General features: G+C 38.0%; 1 protein-coding gene across 15 annotated transcripts in view; it reads right to left on the bottom strand.

Annotated features, from left to right (window-relative positions):
• Positions 1-26,956, bottom strand: part of DST (dystonin) — a 462,719-nt gene that overhangs the window by 168,993 nt on the left and 266,770 nt on the right. For 14 of the 15 annotated variants that reach the window (XM_043542402.1, XM_043542401.1, XM_037894239.2 and 11 more), the window contains 9 exons: positions 24,980-25,163; positions 22,197-22,354; positions 21,671-21,849; positions 21,277-21,415; positions 20,245-20,438; positions 16,932-17,094; positions 13,607-13,690; positions 13,309-13,416; positions 12,060-12,158 (listed from right to left, as the gene is read on the bottom strand). In XM_043542402.1, the coding sequence (XP_043398337.1) occupies positions 12,060-12,158; positions 13,309-13,416; positions 13,607-13,690; positions 16,932-17,094; positions 20,245-20,438; positions 21,277-21,415; positions 21,671-21,849; positions 22,197-22,354; positions 24,980-25,163 (1,308 nt within the window). Of the gene's footprint in view, positions 1-121; positions 3,237-3,956; positions 6,744-12,059; positions 12,159-13,308; positions 13,417-13,606; positions 13,691-16,931; positions 17,095-20,244; positions 20,439-21,276; positions 21,416-21,670; positions 21,850-22,196; positions 22,355-24,979; positions 25,164-26,956 lie in introns of those variants that run through there. The other variant, XM_037894237.2, reaches the window with a different exon arrangement.

Below are 26,956 nucleotides of genomic sequence, written 5' to 3' on the forward strand. Positions count from 1 at the left end.
GGGTAATGTGCATCGTAAAAAATACATTTATTTAAACTGTTGAGATATTAAACTGCAAGACCCACAAACTCTCAATCCTCTCACAATGCCACTATTACCACAAAAGCTACTATAGTTTGAGTAGTTTTATTTATTTATTTTACCTTATGCATTATTGTCACCTATATGAAAATATATATATGTATATAAGAAATAACTGAAGACATTAATAGAGGTGATTCCTCCAAGATATTTGCACAGATTCTAAAATGGCTACAGTACATACATATTCACACACACACGAACCATTTTATAGACAGTACAGAAACATATTAACCCTCCCAGCCCCTACTCAGTCATTAAAATCTAAATGCTTGTAGTCAGAAAAGCTAAAGCATCTTTGAATTGCTGCCTTTGCATTAGCCTTATATGCAGATAGCCAGCACTGGGTATCACACTGCCAGAGTACACTAGGATAGGTTACTAAATTACATTTAAGAGGAAGTACAGTGTTTTTATAGACTTTGAACCAAGATATACTGAAAAATAATCACAGAGGTGTCACTATTTTGTCCACAATAAATATATTATGAATTTGTAGTTTGTGTCAAATAGCACATGATTTTTAACCAGTGTTTTATAGTAGTTGGAAACTTTTCAGTACTTAAAAATGTGTTGAAACGCTTTCACTTATCACAAGAAAAAAGGAAAGAACATTTTAAAATGGTTAAAAAAAACCTAAGCATTTCATAACAATACATCTTATCTCATACATACTGGAGCTTTATAAAAAACTAACTGCACTGATTCAAGTTTCCTCTGAAATCAGTGGAAAATCATGTTGATGAGAAATTTAAACAATACCACTCCAGACTACAAATGCATGACCTAATTATGCAAAAACTAAATATATGTGAGTAGCTTTATGCATGTGAGTAGTCTCGTGTGCGTAAGTGTTCCAAAGATTTAAGCCTAAATCTCTGTACCACATTTTGATACCTTTGTAATATAAAATACTTGTTTTTTTAAGATTTAAGAGCAGTTTGAAATGCTAAATGAAGCCATCATGGCTGGATGAAATATTGTAATATTATACTCAAAACAGTTCCTATTTTGAAGTCAATGGGACTTTTGCCTAATGAAATCATGTAAACACTGAAGCACTTCATGCCTATTATGAACTTTATTCCTTTATTGTGTCTAACTTCTATAGTATGTTATCACTCTCACATGATTACACAATAGTATTAGTAATTCCCCACCAACAGCCTAATGATCAATGGGAGTCTTTTCATTGAATGGACTCTGGATCTGGCCCAAAAGTGAGTACCAAAATCACTGTTCTATTACGAAGCATAATAAAGACTAGAAATTCCTATTTTAATAGGCTCAGTTGCTTCTAATAATCGTAGCCCTGTGTGGCAATCAAAAATAGATTTTTCCAAGGCTTCTTTGTATGTTAACTTCTTTTTTGTTTTGGGGCATGTAATGGCTTTAACATGTGACTTGTCATCTTTCATTTTTGTAGCTGTGATAGCATCAATAATGCCATTCTTAATAGCATCTTCCATAGACAACCTGCACTGAGATTTTGGATCTATCAGTCCACCAGTCAAGTATTGATACTGCAGGCAGCGAATGCCTGTGTCTTTGTTCAGGACATTTACATTCATAGCTTCAATGGCTGACATAATTTTGTTTGTTACAGGATGAATGATCCCAGTAAAGACTACCTCACACTGCTGAATTTGCTTAGCACTTATTTCATCTATTAACTCCCTTTGCAAAGCTTCTGAAACACTGTATTTTTTCCCAGTAAATGGATCAATGATGCCTCCTGTACTGGCTTGAGCTTCAAGACACCTTAGGGCAGTAATTCTATCCACCAAGTTTTTGCGTGAGGCTTTTAGAACTGTAATTCTTTCATTGGTGTCAGAAAGCCAGTATCCTGCAATAGGGCTGTTCATATCTTTACATGGTCGTGAACTGCTAAGCAAAATATCACCAAACTCATTAGCTGTGATGAGGCCTTCCTTATATTTATTGACTAATGTTCTGTCAATTGTACCCTGTGTTAATGACTCTTCAATATTAAACTGTATTCCAGTTTTGAGATCTGTTAGCAAAAGAGAAGAGTTTCCACAGGAATCAAAACATGTAGACTCCTTCCACTGAAATTCCCGTTCTAATAGCTCAAGATATGTACTTTTATCAATTAAATCCCTTTGATAAGCCTCATATGAAGTCATTTCTGTTCCAGTTTTGATATCTACTACGGAAATTTTATTAACTTTTTCTGCTGATGGGCTAGTAATTTTTCTGTCCCCAACTGGAAGCAGAACACATTTGCTATCTACATCAAACACACAAATTTTCAGCAACTCATAGTAGTACATGGCTTGCCTATTATTTGGGTTTTGAAAACACTTTGCATTACTAGAAGGTTCATGTAAAAATTTTAAAATTGTGTTATTTAGTAAGCCTAGCTGCACTGCGACATCTGGAGGAATACGAACACTTCTTACAGGGTCAATAATTCCCCCACTTGCAACCTGGGCTTCAAGAATATTTTTACCTTTTTGTCTTTCCAGGATTCTAGCTTCAATAGCTTGATACACCGGTATTATTTTACCAGAACAGTAATATCCTAAAACTGCTTTCTCTGCCTCAAGTAGTCTACCTTTGAATTCATTATCTACAAGTCCTTTAACAATTGAGTCATCAACAGAATATTTCTGACCTGTTGTGGGATCAATGATGAAACCCGTGGCAGCCTGGGCTTCTAAAAATGCTAATGCTAATGTTTTTTCAATTATTCTTTTCTTTGCTGCTAAAGCAAAAGAGATTATTTCTTTGCTGGATTCAAAGTACAGCCCAGCTATAGCAGTAGGTTTAGTTAAAAACATTTCAAGACTTTTCTGAACCTCATCAATTGACTTCTGCCCTGAATGAAGCTGTTCAACTGTGCTCCTGTCTAGCAGCTTAACTTCAACCAACTGCCTGGCAGTTACATCATGTCGGAGACCTTGAAATTTAAGATCGTCTTCCCCAGCAGAATATTCATAGTGAACCATATCAACATTCTTCACATCCTTGCCCTCTAAGAAAGAGCTAATCTTTGGAAAATCTTCTCCCCTTAAACCTTCAGACGTTTGGTATCCCTCAAACATCCTGTCTTCATTACCAAGATTCTTGTCATTTTCTTGTTTTAATGTTGTAACTTCAACAAGCACATCATATTGCTTGCTCTTCACTATCTGTAAACAGGAATTTTTTGACACAATGAGCAACAGAGCTGGAGAACGTAATCTGCACTTTACATAATTCAGGCCAAAGTCCACCACCAGAAGAATGCAATGGAGAAAGTGAACAGCAGAAATCATGAATAAGAAATTTTATTAGCATGGACTGCACAGAATATAATTAACTATATATTTTTTTAAATGGTACACCTCAAATATTCATCTCAGAAAGGATAGATTAATGGGAATGTGGATGAAATGCAAAGTAGAAATTTTATTCTGTGCTTATTACCTGCACTTATTGATATCACTCAATGCACTTTTAACCATAACTGAGTATAATCATTGTATGTGAATTTCTATAATGTACATAAAAAGAAAAGGAGTACTTGTGGCACCTTAGAGACTAACAAATTTATTTGAGCGTAAGCTTTCGTGAGCTACAGCTCACTGCATCTGATGAAGTGAGCTGTAGCTCACGAAAGCTTACGCTCAAATAAATTTGTTAGTCTCTAAGGTGCCACAGGTACTCCTTTTCTTTTTGCGGATACAGACTAACATGGCTTCTACTCTGAAACCTGTTATAATGTCCATAGATAAGCAGAAGAGGTCCCCATACACCAGAATAAAAAGAGTATACAACAGAGAGCATAGAACAGCAATACCGACTTTTAAAGAATGGAATAATAAAAACCAGCACCAGCAAGGCAAATGTCAACAAAACTCAGATTATACCTCCAAAGGGTGCATGAGCTTTACTAGTCCTGTTCCATGTTTTTCTTCTTCATGCCTAGTAGCTTGCCAGGAAGTGTGAAAGTTTTTATCTCTTAATCTGTCTATTTCTGATATTCTTGTCATGGGGTTTGTTTTATCAAAAGTTATCTGGAGCTGGGTGCTTGTCTGAGAAACAAACTCTGTAAAAGACTGTTGGCCTGTATCATCTCGGGATTGGTTTGTTCTTGACAACTGGAGCTGCGCCTCTTTTGGTTCTGTATCATCAGCACCCAGGTGCAGCTCCTTTTCTCCTAATCGATCCATTTTAAACCCCGCAATGTTTATATCAACCTGTCTCTCCTGTTTCTGTCTGAACAATGAAGAAGTCGTTTTTGCACATGGATGAAGTTGTTCTAAATCTCTAGGTAAGGTTTCTCCCAGGTAATTAAACTCCTTTCCCTTCTTCTCAAAGTCCAATTTGAATATAGAATCTTTGATGTTATTATGTTGCTTAACTCCATTCTGAAACATTAGGAACTGGTGTTCACGTTCCTTCATTGGCATGTCCATATCCTGTTTTAGGGTCTCCACCATGCGCCTCTGTACCTCCAATTCCTCCTCAAGTTTCCGATATTTCTGAAAATAATCCATTTCAGCATGATTTCCTTGTTGTAGTTGCTCACGACATTTCTGAAGTCTTTCTTGCAGATCTTCAATTTGCATCTTGTACAATTTAATATTCTCTTCAGCCATATCTTTTTCTTGCTGCAGAGTGACACATTCCAGTCTTATACCCGAAATGTCATTTTCAGTGATGCTATGGGATTCCAGTAGTTTTTCAACTTTTTTTCTAAATTCCTCTGCAGAATGTTTAAACCTAATGGACTCTTCCTGAAACAGAGCCATCTTTTTGCGTGCCGTTTGCTCATCTAGGGTCTTTTGATGGAATTCATCCTGCAGCTTCTTCAGTTTACTATTTAGCTCTTGTATATGAGTTTGCTGTAGCTGTATTTTCTGCTCACTCAACCTCTTTTCAACAGTGAAGGAATTCAGTTGTGCATTTAGATTCTTAACCTCTATCTCAGCGTTCAGTTTGAAAGCTCCCTGCTTATCACACTTCTGTTTAAATTCACTGGCTAATGTTTTTGTTTTTATTAGGTCATCTTCTAGACTTTTGACTTTACTTATGAATTCTTGCTCAATTATTATCTGCTTGTGCAACTGTTCATTTGTGGTACGTAGCTGCTCTTTAAAACCATCTGCTAGGGTTTTTAAGGCATCATTTTTTCTCTGAATACTTTGTTTCTCCAGAATTACCCTCTCTGATTCAGACTGAATTTGTTGCATCGTTATTTTGGTTTCAGTATTCGATCTGGTAAGCTCTTCTACCTTTTGTTTCAATGATTCTGCCAAATGATGGCTTTTGGCCAAGTCGTCTTTCACCTTTTGAATCTTCTGTTGATTTTCATTCTCTGCTCTTGTCTTTTGAAGCAGCTGTTCCTGGATTTTTTTATACTGTTCTTGCAGATTATTTGCTTCTCCTCTGCATGACTGTGTTCTTTGTTCAGCTATCAACTTCTCTTTCTGGAGAGAGTTGATTTGTGAATTTAAATGCTGAATAGTGATTTCAATTTGTGTGTGTGATCTAGTCAATTCCTCTACTTCCCTTTTTAACTGTGCCTTTTCCTGCTGAAGAGATTTCATCTCTTCTTGATAATTTACTTTAATTTTCTTAAGATCTATGGCCTCTTGCATTACCTCTTCAGCTTTACCTGTGGTTTTGTGCAGCTGCCTATCGAGTTCTTTCAACTGTTGCAAATATCCCTGCTCTACCTGATCTTTTTGGTCCAACTCAATTTTCAGACATTTAAGTGTATTATTGGCATCATCTAATTTCTCTTTTAGTAAACGAGCCTTTTCTTCAGCTGATACTTTTTGAAGTTCAAGATCATTCAGTTCGTATTTTAGATCTTTAATGTTTTTTTCAGCCTTTTTGTTGGCAATAGTCAGCTCATCTACCTGCTGTATAAGCTCCTCTACTTTCTTTATTTCTAGTTTTTTCTGGAAACCTATAATTTCAGAATCAACCCGATAATGCTTATCTTGCACAGATGTGCAAGTTGGCAGCACATTCTCTCTTATTAAGGAATATCTGCTTTCAACTATTTGCCTTCTAGCTTCAGTTTTCTCTTTTTCTTGGAGCTTTATTTCTGATAGATTCCCTTGATACTCAAAACCTTGTTCCATTTGCTTTATTAGTTTCATAAGCTTTTCCTCTCCTTCTGTTTTTTTCTTCAATTCTGCCATTAAAGCTTTTTTCTGCTGCTCTAAATCCTGAAGATTTGTGTCTTTCCTTCTCAGGTGCTCTTCAAGTTTTCTTCTAGCAGCAGTACTTTCCTCTATTTGAGTTCTAAAAGCTCTGAGGTTTTCTTCAACTACACTTCTTTGAGCCTCTGCCTGCAAGGTGAGCTGCCTTACATGTTTTAACTCCTGCTCTGCAGATACTTTCTCTTTAGCAATGCTCTCAAGCTCTATCTGATACCGCTTTGCCTCTTGCTCAGCCTTGGTTTTCTGAAAAGATATCTCTTCCACATACTTCTGCTGTTTCTTCAGCTCATCATCTGCAGCTTCCTTCACTTTGGGGAGTTCCTGTTCTACACGGAACTTTTGTTTCTTCAACTCCTCTAACATTTTCTCAAGCTCATTTATCTTTCCCATAAGTTTTCTGTTCTCATCAATTGTTGACTTCTGTTGCGCCATCAGATCTGAGTATGCTGCACGTGCTGATGCCGCCTCATTGTTTATAATCTATAAGAAAATTTAAAATATACAAATATGTTTAAATCTGTTCTTTTTTAATATAGCATGTGAAATCTGTTGTATTATTTTCAAGACATAGTTGAAAATACTTACTAACGTATATTCGGCATGTCAATACAGTAGGATGAGCAGTTCCCACCACCATCACCTTCTCCTTACATAGTAAGCTTCAGACAAGAAATCATTAGTTCACGATGAAAAAATCCTTCATAAAGAAATCCACAAAGGGGAGAAGTCCCAAAGAATCTCTTTTGTTACTCAGGAAGCACTAAATGGTTAGAAAAGTCAGACAGCCACTTGCATATGATCTTGCTCAAAACAAATAGCTATAACAAGTAATGAACAAAACACAATATGCAAGGATCACACAGGTCAAGGAAGTTCAGCATTTCCAGTTTGGTTCAGTAGGAATTTAAAGCATTTTATGTTTACAACTAACATAATACAACACAAATTTGGAAATCTGCCCAAGAAAAGAAATAATACATGAAGCTGCACTCAGGATGTGTCCACACTAGGAAAAAAGGTGTTTTCTTACCACGTGTTAGCTAACACATGTCAACTAGGAGATAGTAAACTCTTAATGAAGAGAGGGCAGATAGTAGTTTCCACGCATAAGCAGATGGAGGAAGTAGTTTCCGCACATTAGCAGATGGAGGTAGACAACAGGAGGGAGAAGAGGGTTCATCTCGACCTGCTAACGTGTTCAAACTACAATTGCCTTGTCTTCACTAGAATTTTATCATGTTCGCTAATATGAGGTAAGAACACAGGTTTCTTCCTAGTGAAGGCAAGGCCTAGTGTGAGGTAAAAAGCAAGCAATTTTTCTAATAAACAGAAGGTTATTTTATTTTAACAAACTTGCCTGATTTCAGTTGCAATGAGACTACACTTACATATCACAAGAAGTGCTAATGAAAAGGCAGCTTCATTCCCTCTTTTCCTCCTTCACTTGGATGATTTTAAGTAAACACTTAGGAAATGTCTACACTGAAAAAAAAATAAAAAACAACCTGCAGCAGCAAGTTTCTGAGCCTGGATCAACTCAAGCTGTGGGGCTAAAAACAACATTGTATAAGTTCAGGTTCAGGCTGGCGCCTGGGCTCTGCAACCCCATCAAGGATGTGGGTCTCAGAACCCGGGTTCCAGCCCAAGCCAGAACATCTACACTGCCATTTTTAGTCCTGCAGCATGCGCTCCATAGGCCTGAGTCTGTTGACCCAGGCTCTGATACTTGCTGCTGTGGGTCATTTATTGCAGTGCAGACACACCCTTACAGATGTTGGGATTAAACTGGATCAGTTTAGGAGCATCTCCTTTTATGCTGACAGTTACACAACAAACGTATTAAATGTAAAGTGTTTTTAGACAATTAAAATTGAGAATCTGATTGCAGTTGCATCTAGGATCACAAATTAAATTTTGCTATTATGCAATCTTGCACTCTTTCTGATTAGCAATGTGAGGCATCAGCTGGGAGGTATACCTGCTAGTATAACATTAAAAATTGACTAAACAAATTCAAAATTATTGAAAAAAATCAATTGTTTTGCCATCTCTGAATTTATACTGATTAATAGAACAACAACATATTAATTTATAGTTATGCTCAATCAACTTTAAATCAGCTCCACCTTCAGATCTTTTTGTCCAAGATTCAAATACTGAGTTAGATTGATTTTTGAATGGTAATTATTTTTAATTGGAGTTTGATTTGCATTAAGAGAAAACTTCTGGTACCTCAATATTTTTTTCTGTTCTTTTTCTCTTCATCACCCATGTCATTACTTTTTATTTGCTTTGCTTTTCCCCAGAATTAATGTTCCATTTCTGTGTTTTCATTTTACTGTCTGGAGCTTATTGTCTATTTCAGGTACCTTGGTGCTAGGATTTTTACCTTTACTCTGCATTTCTGCAACCAGCAATAAATCTTCCGTTTGTTGGTACTGATCTAATTCATCCTCTGCACTCTGTTTGTTCAAGCTGATGCCTGTATTGGCCAAACTATGAATCTTAGTCTGTGTCAAATTCTCTTTATTTTCTCTACTGTCATTTCCAAATTGTATGTTTGCTAATTCAGCTTCTGAAACTGGAAGAATATTCTCTTCCCTTGGAATTACTTCTTTCATTGAACTGGTTATTTTTACATTTGTCTCCCCTAAAAGTTGTCCCTCTAAACCTGGACCACTGTGTATTCGTGACTTTTCAGAATTTAATATAAGTCGTTCTGAAGCATTTTCTATATGCTGCTTCCCTTAGAAATACCAAACAGGTATGCAATATTTGCTTGAACTATATTCTGTGCTTGAGTTGGATTTAGAGTTCGTCTTTCTGGAGAGTTGTTTTCTGCTACAAAACAGCTGTCATCCAAAAGGGGCATTATGGAGTTTGTTTGTGTTCTCTTCATCTGCATCAGAAATGCTATCTTCCTCACAGGCTGCAAATTCAGCTTTGTTGTCTTTTCACTTCCCTTGTAACACTTTCATCTCTCTGGGGGTGGTTTCTTGCTTTACAGTTGATATAGTTTCATCACTCTCTTGCAACTTGTCTTCAAAGTTTAAAGACACATTGTCACTGCTTCCGTTGAGGCTATGATCTTTAGCATTTAGCATAGTAGATTTTCATTAAGTGGTCTCGTTGAAAGCTGTTCTTGTTGCCTGTTTGGGTTGGCATCCACAGCATACCTTCCAGTCTTTTGAATGACATCATCTCTCTTCATCATTAGCTTAAAGTTAGTTTCTGAATACAACCCACGTTTCTCCTTTGGTGGAGCATCTTTCCTTGCTCTTCTTAAAACATCTTTTTCTTTGAATTCATGCATTTTCTCCACTAATACTTCATAAAACTTCTTTGGCTCTCCCCCTGTTTCCTGTCTCATTCCATCAACAATTGGCTGATTTTACACCTAACCAGAATCGTCATTTATATTAACAATGACACAAATTTGAGATTTCTACCATTCTCTGTGTTTTGATGCTGTTTACCAGAAAGGGTGGTTACTTCCTTTCCTGTATGTAGCTGCTCTTCTCCATTATTTCTACCAGCACTTTCTTGACCATGAGGCTTCAACAGTTGCTTTGATGTTCTGTCCGTTATGATTTTATCATGTATGTCAGTATCAAATTCTTTTCTTTGAATTTCCAACTTACTCTCAGATATACTATGAGAAATATCTTTCTGCAAATCTCTCTCATCTATTGGGTTTTCTCCTACTGTGTTTTTCTGTCTTTGTTCAACTGCTTCATCACATCCCAAAGGTTCAAAAACTACAGCTACCATCATGGTTTTCTGGAATTCAGGCTCAGTGGATAAACTCTGAGCTGACAGCACACAGGTTTAAATTTAGATTTTAAATGTCAAAGACTTCATAGCAAGGACCTTATTTTATCCTTTTTCTATGCACCAAACTCTTAATGACATCATTCAGAATTCTTAACAAAGACAAGAATAGAATAAAGTCCTGAATGTCAGAGGAAGAAATTAGAAGTACAATCCCAGAAAAATTGATGACTGTTTCTGCTTTGAAATGGAAAAGCTCCAGGATACACTACTTTGATTCCAAAAGGAATTATTATATTGCTTTGCAATTAGAAAGCAACCTTAAATTATCTACTAAGAAGTTATCAAGGAAGTAGAACTCTGCATATATTTTGTAAAAAACAGTCTTGCAGACACAGCTCGGAACAGACAAAAATGGTTTATAAAATTCAATTATTCTTGAGAAACGTGAAACCAACCAGTCAAACCCGACAAATGTCTTGGTCTCTAGATATTTTTCTTTTTTGTTTTCATTTTTACCAGCAGCATGAATTATAAACATAAAGCCTACTTAGATTGTAAAAAAGCGATATCTCATGCAACGGATGCTACATGGTAAAAAAAAAAAAAAAAAAAAAGATGCACACTTTTCATACTTATGCTATTCTGTTCAGAGGTGTGTGACAGAAAGAACATGCAGCAAAGACAAAGATGGCAGCAAGATTATTTAACATCCCTTTAAGGATCCAGGGTCTTGTCCAATGATTACGTAAATAAATATTAAAAATTAAAACTTGTTAAAAATAACTCCAATCCTGTTTTATGTATTTTTGATACTGGACAAATCGTACAGTATATGATTTGGCAGAAAACTATAAGGATACAGTGTATAAATTAAGACCCTATCATCCTTAAAGAGTAAATATATAATTGCTTTAGAAACACATGATATTTTTAAAGAAAGTGAAGAGTAGATAATATTCTCTGTTTAAATCTTTAAAGCATTGATTTAAACTGCGTATTTTTGAACAAATATTTTATAGTCCATTTATTCTTGTTAACGAGACCTCAGACTCACTGTGAAAAAAGTTAATTTGCCTCAAAGAATCAATGCAGAAGAATGACAAAAGAAAAAAGAAGCCTAAACATTTAAAAGGCATCAAAACAAACTTAAGAAATTAGTGAAGGAGTTATTGCACTCCCCTATTTAAATAAGAAATTCCTTATGCACTAAAAGCAAGATTGTGTGCATGCTGCAGATGAAATTCAACCCTGTGCAGAGGGATAATGGAAGACCTAAGCACCACTTAGGTCCCATTTAAGCACACTAACTAGGACTTAAATAGGACATTAATAGTGCATGGGAGTTGGGCTGGCTCTCTGCACAGGGGCAAATTTCAGCTTGCATTTGTAAGTACAGCATATATCCAGCCCTAAAATATACACCAAATAAATACAGTTCACATTCCAAACATCCAGTGTGGTTTTTGTGGTAAAAATAAAACTGCAAATTAAATTTTCAAAAATTAAAAAGCAAGTATTGTCTATGTCTGAATATAGATGATGAATTATGATTTATAAAGATGGACAGCTTTTGGTGGAAATTTAAATTATTTTCTTTATAGAGCTATACTTTTATATTTTCCTTGTTTATTAGAAATAAAAAAGTTTTAAAAAAATGTTTGACTCAAAGGGACCCATCACTACCCGCTAATTTGTGCTAGGTCTTAAGTAAAACTGTCCCGGTGCATTATAATTTCTCCTGTCCTATAGATAATTTCCTTCTCTGCAGAATTCAGTGAATCACAGTGGGTCCCTGTAATGTGACCCTCCCATCTGGAAGGACTGATGGAATGTGAGGACTTTGCAGATAGACATCAGTGCTTATACGAACAATAGCCACACAGTCCAATATCCATATATTCCCATGTATGTGCAGTATATAAGGAATTTCAGTTCTTAGTATTTTCAGCTAAAATTATGATCCAAGTCCAATAGTTATTTTATTTCCCCCAGCAAAATGGTTTCTATTTTCCTGCAACCTACCTCTTCTTCTTCTAGTCTTTTCAAAGAGTCACCAGCAAATTTAATATACTGGGTCATCAGGGTCACCAAGGCAGTGTAGCGTGTTCGTAAATCCATGAACTGCATAGAAACAGAAGAGGAAAAGGGAAGAGGAAAATGGTACCACTCACAGTGACTTGGAATGCATTCAAATAATGTCCAAGAACTAGTTCTAGACTTAAACTGGCCTTTACGAAAGTTATATATGGCACAGAGCTCGTAATAAGACAAATCTTGATCTTGATTTAAGGAACATAATAGTCACAAAGAACCACATAAACAGTCTGTTCACAGGACCAACTGACCCTAAGAATGGTCAGCCTGGTATGTAAGAGGCTGAATGGAAGTGACCTGCATCTGCTAGGTGGGTAACTGGTGTGGTGGAACTCTGGGGGACAAAAGAATGTGGGGAGAACAAACTCAAGGAAATAATCTTTCTAATCACAAAGATCCTAACTCCTCTGGTACTGTAGCACTAGAGTGGAATTTTCAAAAGTACCAAAGTAACTTGAATGACATTTGTGCTCCTATGTCACCCTGGGGCTTTCGAAAATTCCACCCCCTAGAGCTGTACTATCCCCAGTAGTACTCCAGCCTGAGTGAAAGGACCTAAGGTCCCTATCTTATGTTGGAGGGGCTTCAAAATCTTAACCCCTTGATAGCTGGATGGATAGATAGAGTATCTTCATCCCGATAAGCCTAAGTCTTTGTTTCTGGCTATCAGCTCCTGTTTCAGAATTGTCAGCTAGAGAGAGTCACTTCCAGGCCAACCTGCCCCATTCACTCTTGTACTCAATCAGTCCTCTGGGGACAAAATTGCACCTCTGCATGCACAAATGGGCTGCAGGGAGGCATAGCCTCTGAATCTGCTACAACAGAGCCTTGTGGCACCACAGTGATGGTGAAAGCTACCCATGGGGTGGCAGCCTGAGACATGATCTGTCTCACCATGTTAATAAACAGTTTTATTTTTCTCTGTTTTCTATGTTTCTCATCCAAGCTTTTCATGGGTATTTTGTTAACTGTTTATCAACACCGACATTCAGATATATAATCAGATACTGTGAGATGTATAACAGTATATTTACATCAGGATTTGTCTATGTACAGTAAAGATCATGTGTGGGGTTACTACATTTAATTATTAATAAATCCCAGTGTTGCATTTCCTCCACTCTACAACAGGCTGCTAAATGAATGCACATTTCCCTGTCAAAGAACATCCAGTTACCTCTTGTATAATGAAGTCAGATGAGCTCTGCATTCTCCGGCGTTTCACTGGAGATTTTTGTTGTGAGTCAACCATAGCCCTGTATGTCATTGTCTGCAGTTCATAATCCTGTAAAAATAATGCAGTCAGAAAAGTTATCAGCACTCTCTATCACACTGACATTAAATAACGTATTTATAATGCAATTTAGCAGCAGAGCACCACTGCTTGCATGTTGTATCCATTGTACAATACCAGTATACATGTAAAGGACACATTATCAAATTAAACTCTATTATATGTGTATAATTTTTCTTACCTTTACTGAAGCTGAGTATTGCTCTGAATATTTCTGGCATTCATCTATTTTATTTTGTTTCATTTCAATTTCAGAAACCAGCATCTGTAAAATATATGTGTATATCTTCAGCATAATAATAATAATAATAATAATCATAATCATAATAATAATGCTTTTCTCTCCCTTTGTTACGGCTGATAAATATTATTATTATAAGAATTTCTAACTTTCCCACCATCGAACTATTTATAGCACTGCTTGCATTTCACTGTCCTATAGCTAGTTGGAATCCTGGGTCCTGATTGGAATCCTAGAAAGTCAATAGAAAGACTCCCATTGTCTATAAGTCTCCAGGACCTGATGGAATTCACCCAACAGTTCTGAAGGAACTCAAATGTGAAACTGCAGGACTACTAACTGTCATCTGTAACCTATCATTTAAATCAGCTTCTGTACCAAATGACTGGAGGATAGCTAATGTGACGCCAATTTTTAAAAAGTGCTCCAGAGCTGACTCTGGCAACTACAGGCCAGTAAGCCTCACTTCAGTACTGGGCAAATTGGTTGAAACTATCGTAAAGAACAAAACTGTCAGACACATAGATGAACATAATTTGTTGGGAAATAGTCAACATGGATTTTGTAAAGGGAAATCATGCCTCACCAATCTACTAGAATTCTTTCAGGGGGTCAATAAGCATGCGGACAAAAGAGATCCAGTGGATATAGTGTATTTAGATTTTCAAAAAGCCTTTAACAAGGTCCCTCACCAAAGGCTCTTAAGAAAAAAAAGCAGTCATGGGATAAGAGAGAAGGTTCTCTCATTGATTGGTAACTGGTAAAAGATAGGAAACAAAGAGTATGAATAAATGGTCAGTTTTCAGAATGGAGAGAGGTAAATAGGGCTGTCCCCCAGGGATCTGTACCGGGCCCAGACCTATTTAACATATTCATAAACGATCTGGAAAAAGGGGTAAACAGTGAGGTGGCAAAATTTGTAGATGATACAAAACTACTCAAGATAGTTAAGTCCCAGGCAGACTGCGAAGAGCTACAAAAGGATCTCACAAAACTGTGTGACTGGGCAACAAAATGGCAAATGAAATTTAATGTTGATAAATGCAAAGTAATGCACATTGGAAAACATAATTCTAACTATACATATACAATGATGGGGTCTAAATTAGCTGTTACCACTCAAGAAAGAGAGCTTGGAGTCATTGTGGATAGTTCTCTGAAATCATCCACTCAATGTGCAGCGGCAGTCAAAAAAGCGAACAGAATGTTGGGAATCATCAAGAAAGGGATAGATAATAAGACAGAAAATATCATATTGCCTCTATATAAATCCATGGTATGCCCACACCTTGAATACTGCGTGCAGATGTGGTTGCCCCATCTCAAAAAAGATATATTGGAATTGGAAAAGGTTCAGAAAAGGGCAACAAAAATTATTAGGTGTATAGAACGGCTTCTGTATGAGGAGAGATTAATAGGACTGGGACTTTTCAGCTTGGAAAAGAGGTGACCAAGGAGGTATATGATAGAGGTCTATAAAATCATGAGTTGTATAGAGAAAGTAAATAACTAAGCGTTATTTACTCCTCCTCATAATAATACAAGAATAAGGGGCCATCAAATGAAATTAATAGGTAGCAAGCTTAAAACAAACATAAGAAAGTATTTTTTCAAGCAACGCCTTGCCAACCTCTGGAACGCCTTGCCAGAGGATGTTGTGAAGGCCAATACTATAACGGGGTTCAAAAGGGAGCTAGATTGATTCATGGAAGATAGGTCCATCAATGGCTATTACCACGACGGGCAGGAATGGTGTTCCTAGCCTCTGTTTGCCAGAAGCTGGGATTGGGTGACAGGCCATGGATCACTCAATGACAACCTGTCTGTTCATTCCCTTTGGGGCACCTGCCACTGGTCACTGTCAGAGGACAGGGTATTGGGCTTGATGGACCTTTGGTCTGACCCAGTATGGACGTTCTTATGTTCTTATTGAGTTCCATGTGATTTAGATCCAGCCCGCTGGTAAAATACTGTAAAAATAGTGTCTGCATCCTGGACACCTGCAAGGCTAAAAGCTGCTACATTTGTAGCTAAAGAGACAGGTTCTTTAATGAGGGCTGTCACAGACTCACTTCCTTTGTGGATCAGGCACAGATGGTGACCTGAAATACACACTATCAGGGGATTACATAAACATTTGGTTGCCACCCAGTTGTTTGACTGTGGCATGTTCATACCCCTTTATTATTCACTATTATTGAACATTCACACAAAGTGGTTCTGTTTGCCTAACATTTAGGGAATGGCTGTCCTTCCTGGTCTCAATCCTGTAAGGTGCTGAGCACTCTGGTGACAAACCAGTAAAGCACTAAAGCACTCCCTTAACTGTAAGCACACAAGCAGTCCTATTGAAGTCACAACACAAGGTGAGTAGCCTTCATGACAATGCCATTCCAGGAATGTGATTAGTTTTTGCTAACTGTGTTTGCTATTGAATGGCAGCTCTCTATGGAGCGCTGGTGTGTGGCAAGTTGGGATGCACTCCCAATGGCATTATAGAGGAAGGATAGCCCAGAGGTTAGGACACTAGCCTGGGAGTTGGGAGAGCCCCGCTTTGCCACAGACTTCCTGCATGATGTTGGGCAAGTCATTTTGACTCTCTGTGCCTCAGACCCTCATCTGTAAATAAGATTAATAGCACTTCCCTACCTCAAAGAGGTGTTGTGAAGGTAAAAGACTGGCATGCTCGGTTACTAGGGGTCACAGAGATATCTGAGATAGCTAAAGGGAGATTGACATCATTGCTTTAAAATGATCTTTATATTTTTTTCTTTTGTTAGTAGAGTCCCATTAATTTTTTTTATATTTTATATTTTTGGGGAATTTCATTTTAACAATTTTATCCATGCGAAGAGGTGGAGGAAAGGGGTCCTGCCCGGGGGAGATGAGAGGCCCTGGAGGGGGGAAGGATTGTTGTACAGTGAGCCTGTCCCACACTCACCCAGTAGCACGCGATTCCTGTCCATGAGTCCGGGCCCACCTCCCCGCTCCAGGCACTTGGCACTTCCCCTCCATCATGATTACAGAGGGGCGGCTGGACCAAATTTACACAAGTGATGCTGTGACCCTGTACACTACATAACTGGAGCAGGGAGCTGGGCCCAGATCTGAGGGACAGGAGCTGCTCTGTGAGGTGATTTTTTCATTTCAGTTTGGTTTATACTTTGTTTTGTTTTATTTTGTTGTATTTTGCATTTTCAAAAATAACGGGGCTCCAGTTATTAGTTTCAATACATTTCCCCAGGATGGGATTCCCTTTTTGTACCTTTTGCTGGTTCAGCTGTTTAGCCAAAGCTTTGCTGTTTTCTGGTTGGTTTTCTTGAATCTTTCGCTGAGTATCTTCCACTTTCTGAATCCAGGTATCCAGTGTATGGTAAGTATCTTTGTAATATTTCAGAGATTTACTGATACCCTCTAAGTCACGCAACCTGGTTTAATTTGAGAACAAGAGATGTGATTGGGGAGAAGGTACTGTAAAAAATTATGTAAGTCAACATAGCCTTTAAGATATCAGGTGTCCTAGCTCCATCTATCATCATAACAGGAAATTTAATAATTTTTACTAAAATATATTAATGGCAGTTTCTACCACAGAGATCCCCAGCTTAATGACATTCCATAAAGATTAAAGAGGATTTTCACACTAGAGAACACTTGGAAGAGGGAAAGAACATTTATACTAGAAACAACTGACTATGGATCAAGCCTTCAATGGGCCTTTGTGTTCAGGGAAGGTCCAGTCACAGCAGAAACACTGCACATTTCCTAAATTAATGAGCCCAGAAGCAGAAAGACCATGCACTAGACACAACATTCCCTAGCACACTGTGAGGAAGCCTCTGCAGAAGCAATTGTCACTGCCATGCAGAAGGACGAGAAGTGGGTGTGTTTAAGGTGTGACCAGTAGGTTTGGTTCTGAGCATGAGCCAAGAGGGCCAAAACCCGCACTGAAGGAGACCAGCAGACCACATCCTCTACTCCTCCCAAGCCAAGTAGGAGTTGGCACAAAGGCAAAGTCTTTAGCTGTCCAAAAATGCTAATGTCAATGATCCTTTTGGGGTAAATCCCTCTTTAAACCATATGATTCTGGAAACTAATGAAAACTCACTCAAGTCTGTGGGCCTGCCATTTAAACCAAACAGGCACAGAGACCGAAGTGGAAACTGGTTAAGACTCTTCTATTCTGCAGTTAAATGGGAGCAGAGGGGCAAACAAAGGCAACCTGTGTTATTTCCTGCGAACTGATTTTGGAGTGTTCAGAGTGCTTGAGACTCATCTGCTGTAGTCCAAACAATGTGCCTAAAAGCCATACAAATATACTAACCAAAGAGACAGCAGAGACGTGGGTTCAGAGCAATCTGCCTGTCTGTAACCCTATGGTATTCTGGTTTGTAATACCTACTTTTGAATCTGCCTTACTTTCAATAATGCTAAGGGCATGCTCTGTGCATGTATGTGTGTGAAAAAGAGCGAGCGTGACAGTGATTATGTATTGCATTCGAGGAATTATATTTTGGTATACATATAAACAAATAACAGAGTAAACAAAATAACAATAAATGGTGGGGAAAAAAGAAAAGGAAAGATGTTTAATTGGAGCCAATATTGACAAATATATGTGTATAGTGAGTGTCACTGTCAAACAGTTAGGAAGTAGGAGGGTGAACATTTGCAGAAAACAGTCTGTTTACTGCCACAAATTGCAACTACCACAAGCTGTCATATTTACACTAGAAGTCACTGTGTGTTAACAATAATCTGTCAGCATATTCTGCACAGATGTCATGTGAGGAGAGTGTTCGGTTCATGTTTGCCTTGTGAGCAGATAGGGACACTTAAGCTTCTCAGAAAGCTACTGTTTTTTCATTTAAATATATCACTTTGTTTACACATGGCCTACCAGAAAACAAAAAAATTAAGAGTGAAATTTAAAGATACATACACTGCAGTTTAATTTCAGCCAAAAAAGGCTACACACGCCAATTGAGTTTCTTATACTCAAAAACAGAAGGAAAGTGCTCTTCCCCATAGTTTTTGTGAAAGCCAGTAGCTTGAAGGCTAATAATCATACTGACATTCAAACTGTTTTCTTTGACTAGATGCATTTTTGACCAGGTCTTGCCAATCCCTTCTTTAGTTTCTGGCAATTAGAGGTAGAGGCAATAAAATTAATTAATTATATCCGATTAGTTAACTGATTATCAGTTCCTGCATGGATTAGACTAAGAACGTAAGAACTGCCATATTGGGTCAGACCAAAGGTCCATCTAGCCCAGTATCCTGTCTTCCGATAGTGGCCAATTGCCAGGTGCCCCAGAGGGAATGAACAGAACAGGTAATCATCAAGTGATCCAGTCCCTGTCACTCATTCCCAGTTTCTGGCAAATAGAACCTAGGGTTCACCATCCCTGCCTATCCTGGCTAATAGCCATTGACAGACCTATCCTCCATGAATTTATCTAGTTCTTTTTTGAACTGGTGGAATAACCTAAGGACATCTGCTTTTAAGAGGGGAGAAATATGAAAGTTTGCCTTGTACAGCATTGTTTCATATAAACAGCAGTATTCTGATACTTCTCTTCAGGGATTCCAGGGTCATAAACTAAAATAAAGAAAATAGTTTTAGTTTGCAAATAATGTTGTTCTCCCTTAATTTGTCCTTAGCTCTAGGCAGATAGAATTAAAGAGATTGAAAACAAACGGATATGAGGTTGGTTGGGAAAGCATTAAGATGTGAACTTCTTCCCTGTGAGAACAATGGATAAGCGCATTCCAGAATACTGTGTGTGGGTGTGTATATTATATACATTACTGTTTGTCTGTGTGTGCGCGTGTACATATGTATAAAAATATTTGAGTAATATTATCCAGGGACATCACCAAAATCAAATCAAAGAGTCACATTTCATAGAACAAATGAACTGGAGTTGCATCATGATATTGCATGAACATAATGGAAGGTCAACAGGACATACTCCAGGGGCAAATTACTGGTTCTTGGCCAAAACCTAAAGTCCTTATTTCAGTTCTTATGCAGACAAAATTATCACTGAAGTCAATGGGAGTTAAGGACTAAGGACTTGAGGTCTTAGGCCCAATGTTCTTTATCAAGAAGTAAACATAAATCTGACCAGCAACTCACAAGTGAAGGTTATCTCATCATTCCCACCTATCAGTACTAACTAGGGGGCAGCAGAAAGCACTTCCCTAAGACAGGAGGCCCTGTTCTGCAGGCATTTTTGCTAGGGGAAAAGGACAGCATATCTGTGTTGTATCTCGCTAACTACTAAGTGTTATGGTAAAGCCCATATAGCGTAGTGTTAAACTGAAGATGTTACACACACTTAAAGTTGTGGCTCTTGTAGAAAAAACTGCAGGGGATCATGGGAACAATGGCAGCAGCACAGAAAAGATAAGCATCCACCATGTTAGCAAGTTTCCTAAATAGTTAAGAAATACATTTCAACCCACGATAATGTTCATTTCTTATTGCTTAAGCAGAAGATAAATTAGCTAAGAAACAACATCAATAGCCTAAGAGATGCTTTGAACACACTACAACATGAAGTGGTACGAACCGGTTTTCAATCTGAGAATGAACATTTTGCCATCTCTCAGACAGCTGATCAGCTTTCTCTTTATGCCAGTCAAAGTCAAGATCGCGTTCCTTATGCGTTTTAAACATTTGATCACTGATCGCTTTGGCTTTCTGCAGTTCATCTTCTAAGGCATGGAATACCTCTCTTTTCTCATCCACTTCAGACCTCCACAGCTAATATGTAATAGAGGATAAGTAAACAAAGTATAGCACTATGTGTGTAAATCAACACATTGCATATCCAATTTTTTCTGGTTGTTCAGTCTGCTCCAATACCGAAATGACTATGAAACAGCTGTGAACTGAAAATTCTGGGTATAGGAGTCCCGATGCCCACACAAATCAAGCACATGGCTTGCAAATTAGCAAGCTAATATTTGTCTAATAAACTACAGAGGTCACTTAAAAAATCTGTCAATTGTAAAATAACATTAGCTCACTGCTTGCAGTATTTAAATGGAAAGTATAAGGGACTGTACAAATACTGAAGGAAGCTTTTCTATTAATTTAAGAAAGTGGCAAGGTTTTTAGGGCAGCCAGTCTTAATGTTGCCTGGAATCTTCCAATAAAAGACAAAGGTAACTAACTCTCTTGTTGTTGCAACCACACACCTTTGGAGCCTCAGATATTTCAAGACACTTACTCTGCAGTGTTTCTCTCTGCACTTAGGAGGTGCATTAGCACTCTGTTTTGCATGTTATGTGCACAACTCATACTAACATTTCCAGAGTTATATGTGTATGCAAAATGCAAACTTCTGTAAGTATAAAGTGTCTGTGAGAATTATTTTAACCTACCAAATAATACATTTATTTTCTTATCCTAATTGCCCAAAGGATACAGATTTGTCTAATGTAGCAATCTTAAAATGTACAGTCTGCTTAAAAGTAGAAAAGAAGTCTTTGGCTGCACCGCAAATGTAGTCTAACCAATGGGTTATTATAAAAAGACAATTATTTTACTATACATTATTTTACGATTTACCTATAAAGAAAATATAGCAAATTCATACCTTTAATGTACCCATAAGGTTCTCAATATTATTCTTGTCAGCAGTGACTGCTTCTTCTTCGCACAGTTTAGTCTCATAAAGTTTTACTAGCGCTTCGGCTCCTTGAGTGTTTTTCAGCACCAAATTTACAGTTTTTAACCTGAAACAGTAACCTCTTGTTAACTAATCGTGTATTGATAATATTCAAACTGCTCACATTTTTCAGTCTTGCTGTGTGATATCTGATAACTAGTAATCCTTTTTTTCACTGTAATGACTTCGATAACTCTCTTACCCTTGATCAGTATTATTTTCATATTTATAACTTTACTGGGTTTTTTTATTTACTTTCATTTGGGGCAAAAAAGGTGTACATTAAAATGCATCAAGTAGGAAGTGACGGTTTAGTACATACTTTTCTATGTAAATGGAAGACATAGAGTAAACTTGATTCATATTCTGAATGATGACATTGAGCTCAGAACGAAGGTTGGGGACAGAAGGTGAACCAGCAGCTTGACTGAAAAACTCTTCACATTTATCTGTGATCATTCCCAAATCATCCTTGAGTCGATCCAGCTCTTTCTTTAGTGTCTATAAAATGGAAGGCAATTGACAGTATTTATTTATTCTACATCAGCCTGACAGTGTTCATATATCCTAGACATTACTTAGAGTAAACTTCTGTTCTTAATATTCTTTTTATTTCTGTGCTCTTTGTTGAAAAAGTGAGGACTGTATGTGCAGCATAGAAAGATGGAAGACTGGCTATTGATTAGTTCCTTTACCTCCACCGATATATGAGAAAAACACGTAGTCACCCCACCCTTCTGAGCTGAACCATAACATGCAAGGATCTGGGTCCGTTTGTTTCAAGAGAAAACTATTTGTTTTGGGAAACCACCACTTCCTAGTTGAACCATTCTTTCCGAATGACTCACCTCTTGTTCCGAGATCCTAAACACACTTTCATGTAGGTCATCCCTCTCCAGCGGAGTCCGAATCTGTCGGATCAAACGGTCCTCACAGCTCTCCAAGCGAAGTCTGATGTTTCTGACTTCTGAGATGTACAGATTGTAAATGGATTCCTCCTGCTCCTCTGTTGAAGTAACCAAAGGCGCTGTTTAGGAAATGAATCTAAATTGCCATGCCATATTTCTCCTCCTCCTAACAACAGATTTTGTAATACCTCAGAATATTACAGCTCTTTCAGGGATTGATTCTACTCCCAGAAAAGCCAACAGGAATTGACTTTAATGGGAATTGGATCAAACCCGTAGTCCTTAGCTGCTACTAGATCATCTCCTTGCACTTCCAAAATTAATGTCTATCAGATTCATAGATTCAAGGCCAGAAGGGATCATCTAGTTTGACCTCCTATGTAACACAATCTATAGAGCTTCCCCAAAATAATTCCGATAACACACCTTGTAGAGAAACATCCTCCTTGATTTAAAAATTGTCAGTGATGAAGAATCCATCACAAATCTTGGTAAATTATTCCAATGGTTAATTACACTCATTGTTAAAAATTTGCACCCTATTTCCAGTCTGAATTTTCCTAGCTTCAACTTCCAGCCATTGGATCGTGTTATACCTTTCTCTCCTAGATTGAAGAGCCAATTATTAAATATTTATTCCCATGTACATACATATGGATTATAATTAAATCACCCCTTAACCTTCTCTGTTAAGCTAAACAGAATGAGCTCCTTGAGTCTATCACTATAAGGCATGTTTTCTAATCCTTTAATCATTCTCATTGTTCTTCTCTGAACCCTCTCCCCAATTTATCAACATCCTTCTTGAATTGTGGGCACCAGAACTGGGCACAGTATTTCAGCAGTGGTTGCACTAGTGCCAAATATAAAGGTAAAATAATCTCTCTACTCCTACTCAAGATTCCCCTGTTTATGCATCCCATAATTGCATTAGCTCTTTTGGCCACATAGCTCATGTTCAGCTAATTATCCACCACAACCCCCAAATCTTTTTCAGAGTCACTGCTTCCTGGGATAGAACCCCCGTTCCTGTAAGCCTACATTCTTTGTTCCTAGATGTACATGTTTACATTTAGCCATATTAAAAGGCATATTGTTTGCTTTCATATTGCTTGCATATTGTTTGCCAAATGATGCAGATTCCACTGAACCAGTGACCTGTCCTCTTTGTTATTCACCCCTCCAGCAATTTTTGTATCAGTTGCAAACTTTACCAATGATGATTTTTTGTTTTCTTCCAGGTCATTGATAACGATGTTAAACAATGTAAGGCCAAAACCTGATCCCTGAGGGACCCCACTGAAAACAGACCTGCTCAATGATGATTCCCCATGTTCAACCGTCAGGGCTACCATCATCCCCTTTGCATGCACACTGGTGAAGTGAATGACTATACTTCTTCCAGCCAGATGATTTCATTACTGCTATTGTAGCTAACCTCTAATGGATTTCTTCTTCATCACTGTAAACAGGGATACAGTAAAGGACTGGAGGACTTGGGCTAGCCAACCCTGATTACAGAATGAGTCACACCTGAGATCAGGATGATTGCCCTACAGAGAGCAGCAGGAGGCTGCAATGAAGGGGGGAAGCTCAGGAAACTGTAGAAAAACTGCAGTGTGAAAGGCTCCTGCATGGAAGATCCTGAGGCCAAGGGAGCTGTGACAGCAGGATCCCAGGGAGCAGGAAGCTCCTGTGAGGAAACCCAGATGGCATTTGAACCTAGAAGTTTGGGGACGTAGCGGCTAGTGCCAGAAGGCTAAGCTCCAGCTAGAAAAAGCTGGGAGGATTGGCTGTGAGAACAGACTGGGACAGAAAAAGAGCTCCACCTGAGACAGAAGACACCAGAGCTAAGAATGGATTTTTATGTGGTGATGGACTTTATTTTGGGACTCTCTGGACTGTTAAGAACTATTTCTGTTATTAAATCAGCCCCAGGCAGAGGGTGTTGTTATTCATGTAAAAGCCTGCATGTAGTTCTTAAGGGGCCCAAAACAGGGGGCTAAAAGGGGCAGGGTGCCTGCAAAGTGACGCCTGGTCACAAACGGGGGCTCATTAAATGGCCACCGTACTACAATCACCTATCTAATATTCTAGTTACTAAGTACAATATGTCTCTGCTTATATAGCAAACTATAGTGGCAATTTAATCAGTTTTATAAACTATTTCACTTCTGTAAGTCAATAGTTACTTGACAGCATAAGGTATCTTTTCAGATTTACCTAAGCTTTCATATTTCTGCATCTTAAAAGCAGCCTTATGATAGTAGCTTTTAAAGAGTGGTGATGGGGTATTTTGCAACACTAGGACAGAATGTGTAAGACATTTTTCTTGTGTAACAGAGTCAAATACTATTCTAATTCTGTTCTGAGCTCAGTAAGATATTCAAGATATATTTCAATCCATCAGAAATAAGACTATGAAAAGCTAGACCAAATGATGAGCTGCACTCCAGAGGGTAAATTATTCTTCCAGGAAAAATGTTTTTTGCACACCTTTGAGTAGTACTAATAAATCACCTTCAACTCTAGTAGAATTTACAGCGCAACCTGTCTAAATGATCGCTCTTTATTCATTTATTGTAGCTGCGTGTCTTAATGATGTTAACATAATAAAACATGCAGTGCACTGAAGTTCACATTTGGAAAGCAAAAGATTCATCAGGTATCATAAAGCCTCTTTTAAGGAAACTTTTACATATTTCCCAATGAGTTGCTCTTACCTCTTTCTGCAGATTTAAGAAGCTCCTGATAGTATTGCTTGCAGACATTAACCTCCCTTTCCAGATGTGCTATATCTGAGCCTGAAAAGATTTTGGAGTCCTGGCTGTCTTCCAGAAAGTCATCAAAGCGGGACTGTAAATTGCTTAAAACCTGCTGATGTTCTCCTGGCAACATTGTCTTTATCTAAAAAAGAGAACAGATCAGTATAAATGCCAGACATTCTTGTCAAGTGTACAGATGATAAAGGTGATACAACTTCTCTAATTACATATACTGAATTCAACATGGTTTGGGGCAGATGTTGCCATTACAGTACTTGCAGGGTTGAGGGATTGTAATGTCATATCACCCTAGAAGGAGCTTCAGGAGGGAATGTGCATTATGAAGTAGAAGAGGATTGTATGTCCACTGGACTGAGGAATTTGTGAGATACCAATGCAACGTAAGTAGTGGAGTAGAAAATGCAGGAAAAAAAGCTTCTCTTGTGAAGCACTCTAAAATATTCTAGCCTTTTCAATGACCTTGTATAGTAACAGTTGCTTGTGTCCTTTCTCTGCAAACGCTTCACTGAGAGCCAAAACACATAGGTCAGTAAAAAATTATTCAAGTGTTTGCTAAAGCACCCTATGTACCACAAATTTTCATGGGCTCAATGTGATCATGTTATAATACAAATAACAGAACATATTACTCTCATAACAGAGCACATGCTTTTTATCACCTATGTTCAGGATTCAGAAGAGCAAATACAATTTGGGAGCACAGCTGAAATCAACTCTGGCAGTTTGCACTACTCACATTTTCTCTGTTAGAAACATGGGGGGAGGAACCTATATAAACCCTAGATTCATCAATGTCCTGTCCTACTATCATAGATAGTGTGGGATAGGCCCACCTGATCTTAACATATGTCCCCTGCTCCACAAAACGTAGGGAAAAGCTCAGGGACCCTACTAATATGACTTGAGTGAAAATTCCTTCCCAGTCTGAAATTGGGCAATACTGTAACCAGTTGCATATGAGCAAAAAGCACCATAACTAAGCATCCAAAACCCATTCATATTCTGAGATAAATATTTTGAGCCCAACTCATTGTCCATTTTTCCCTCAAACCATCATCTGTGTATGGATGTGTGATGATCAAGTTACAGTCCAATTAAACATTTGGCTTTCCAGCACACATGTCCATGGATAGAGGAGAAGCATCTATGCTTTATTTATCTGTTGCCTTTACCACTATTTATCAGAGGTGCTGCTGACCCACTTACTAAACCATAAAGGGATGGAGCTGCATTAATCTGACTTTGCTCATTCCCCTCAACAGATCCCAGACAGACAGCTGTTCCTCTTCCCCAAGCATTTTCATATGGAAGTCAGTCCTGCCATCTCTTGGGGAAATTGTGTCAATGACTATGTAAATGTGCTAATGGACACCCATGAGATTACATGGGCTTCCAAAGCTTCAGTGCACTCATGATTCACAGCTCTGTACTTCTTTCTCTTCCAACACAGGAAACTGGATCCAAACATCAAACGCAAGCTACATCTGGGTGTGAATAAGGTAGTGTCAAGGTAGTATGCAGTTCTAAGATTCTGTTGGAGCCATTGGTATTCCTGGGCCCTCACAAAACAACAATCACAATCATAACAACAGCTGGCTGTTCATGCATTCTATTCCAAATTCATATTTGATCTTTTATGCCAGCAATGGGATAGGCCTATGTTATACCAGAGACCATTTCTCCTCCCACGCCATGTGGCAATCAATGGGGAAATGGTTACTGACCCAAACATGGGTAAGAAGCAGGGCATTTTCGGTGGAGGTTGCTGGTTCATTTGTATCAAACAGAAACGGTGAGAAGTGTGAGGATGACCCCTCAATATGTGTACTGCAAGTGTTATTTGCAGCAAATTGAAGAAAGATATATTAAGTATTGTGTAATAAACAGTCTCAGGTAATATAAAGGTAAAACAAG

This window comes from Chelonia mydas, chromosome 3 (genome assembly GCF_015237465.2).
Source record: "Chelonia mydas isolate rCheMyd1 chromosome 3, rCheMyd1.pri.v2, whole genome shotgun sequence".
In the NCBI taxonomy this organism is placed as follows: Eukaryota; Metazoa; Chordata; order Testudines; family Cheloniidae; genus Chelonia; species Chelonia mydas.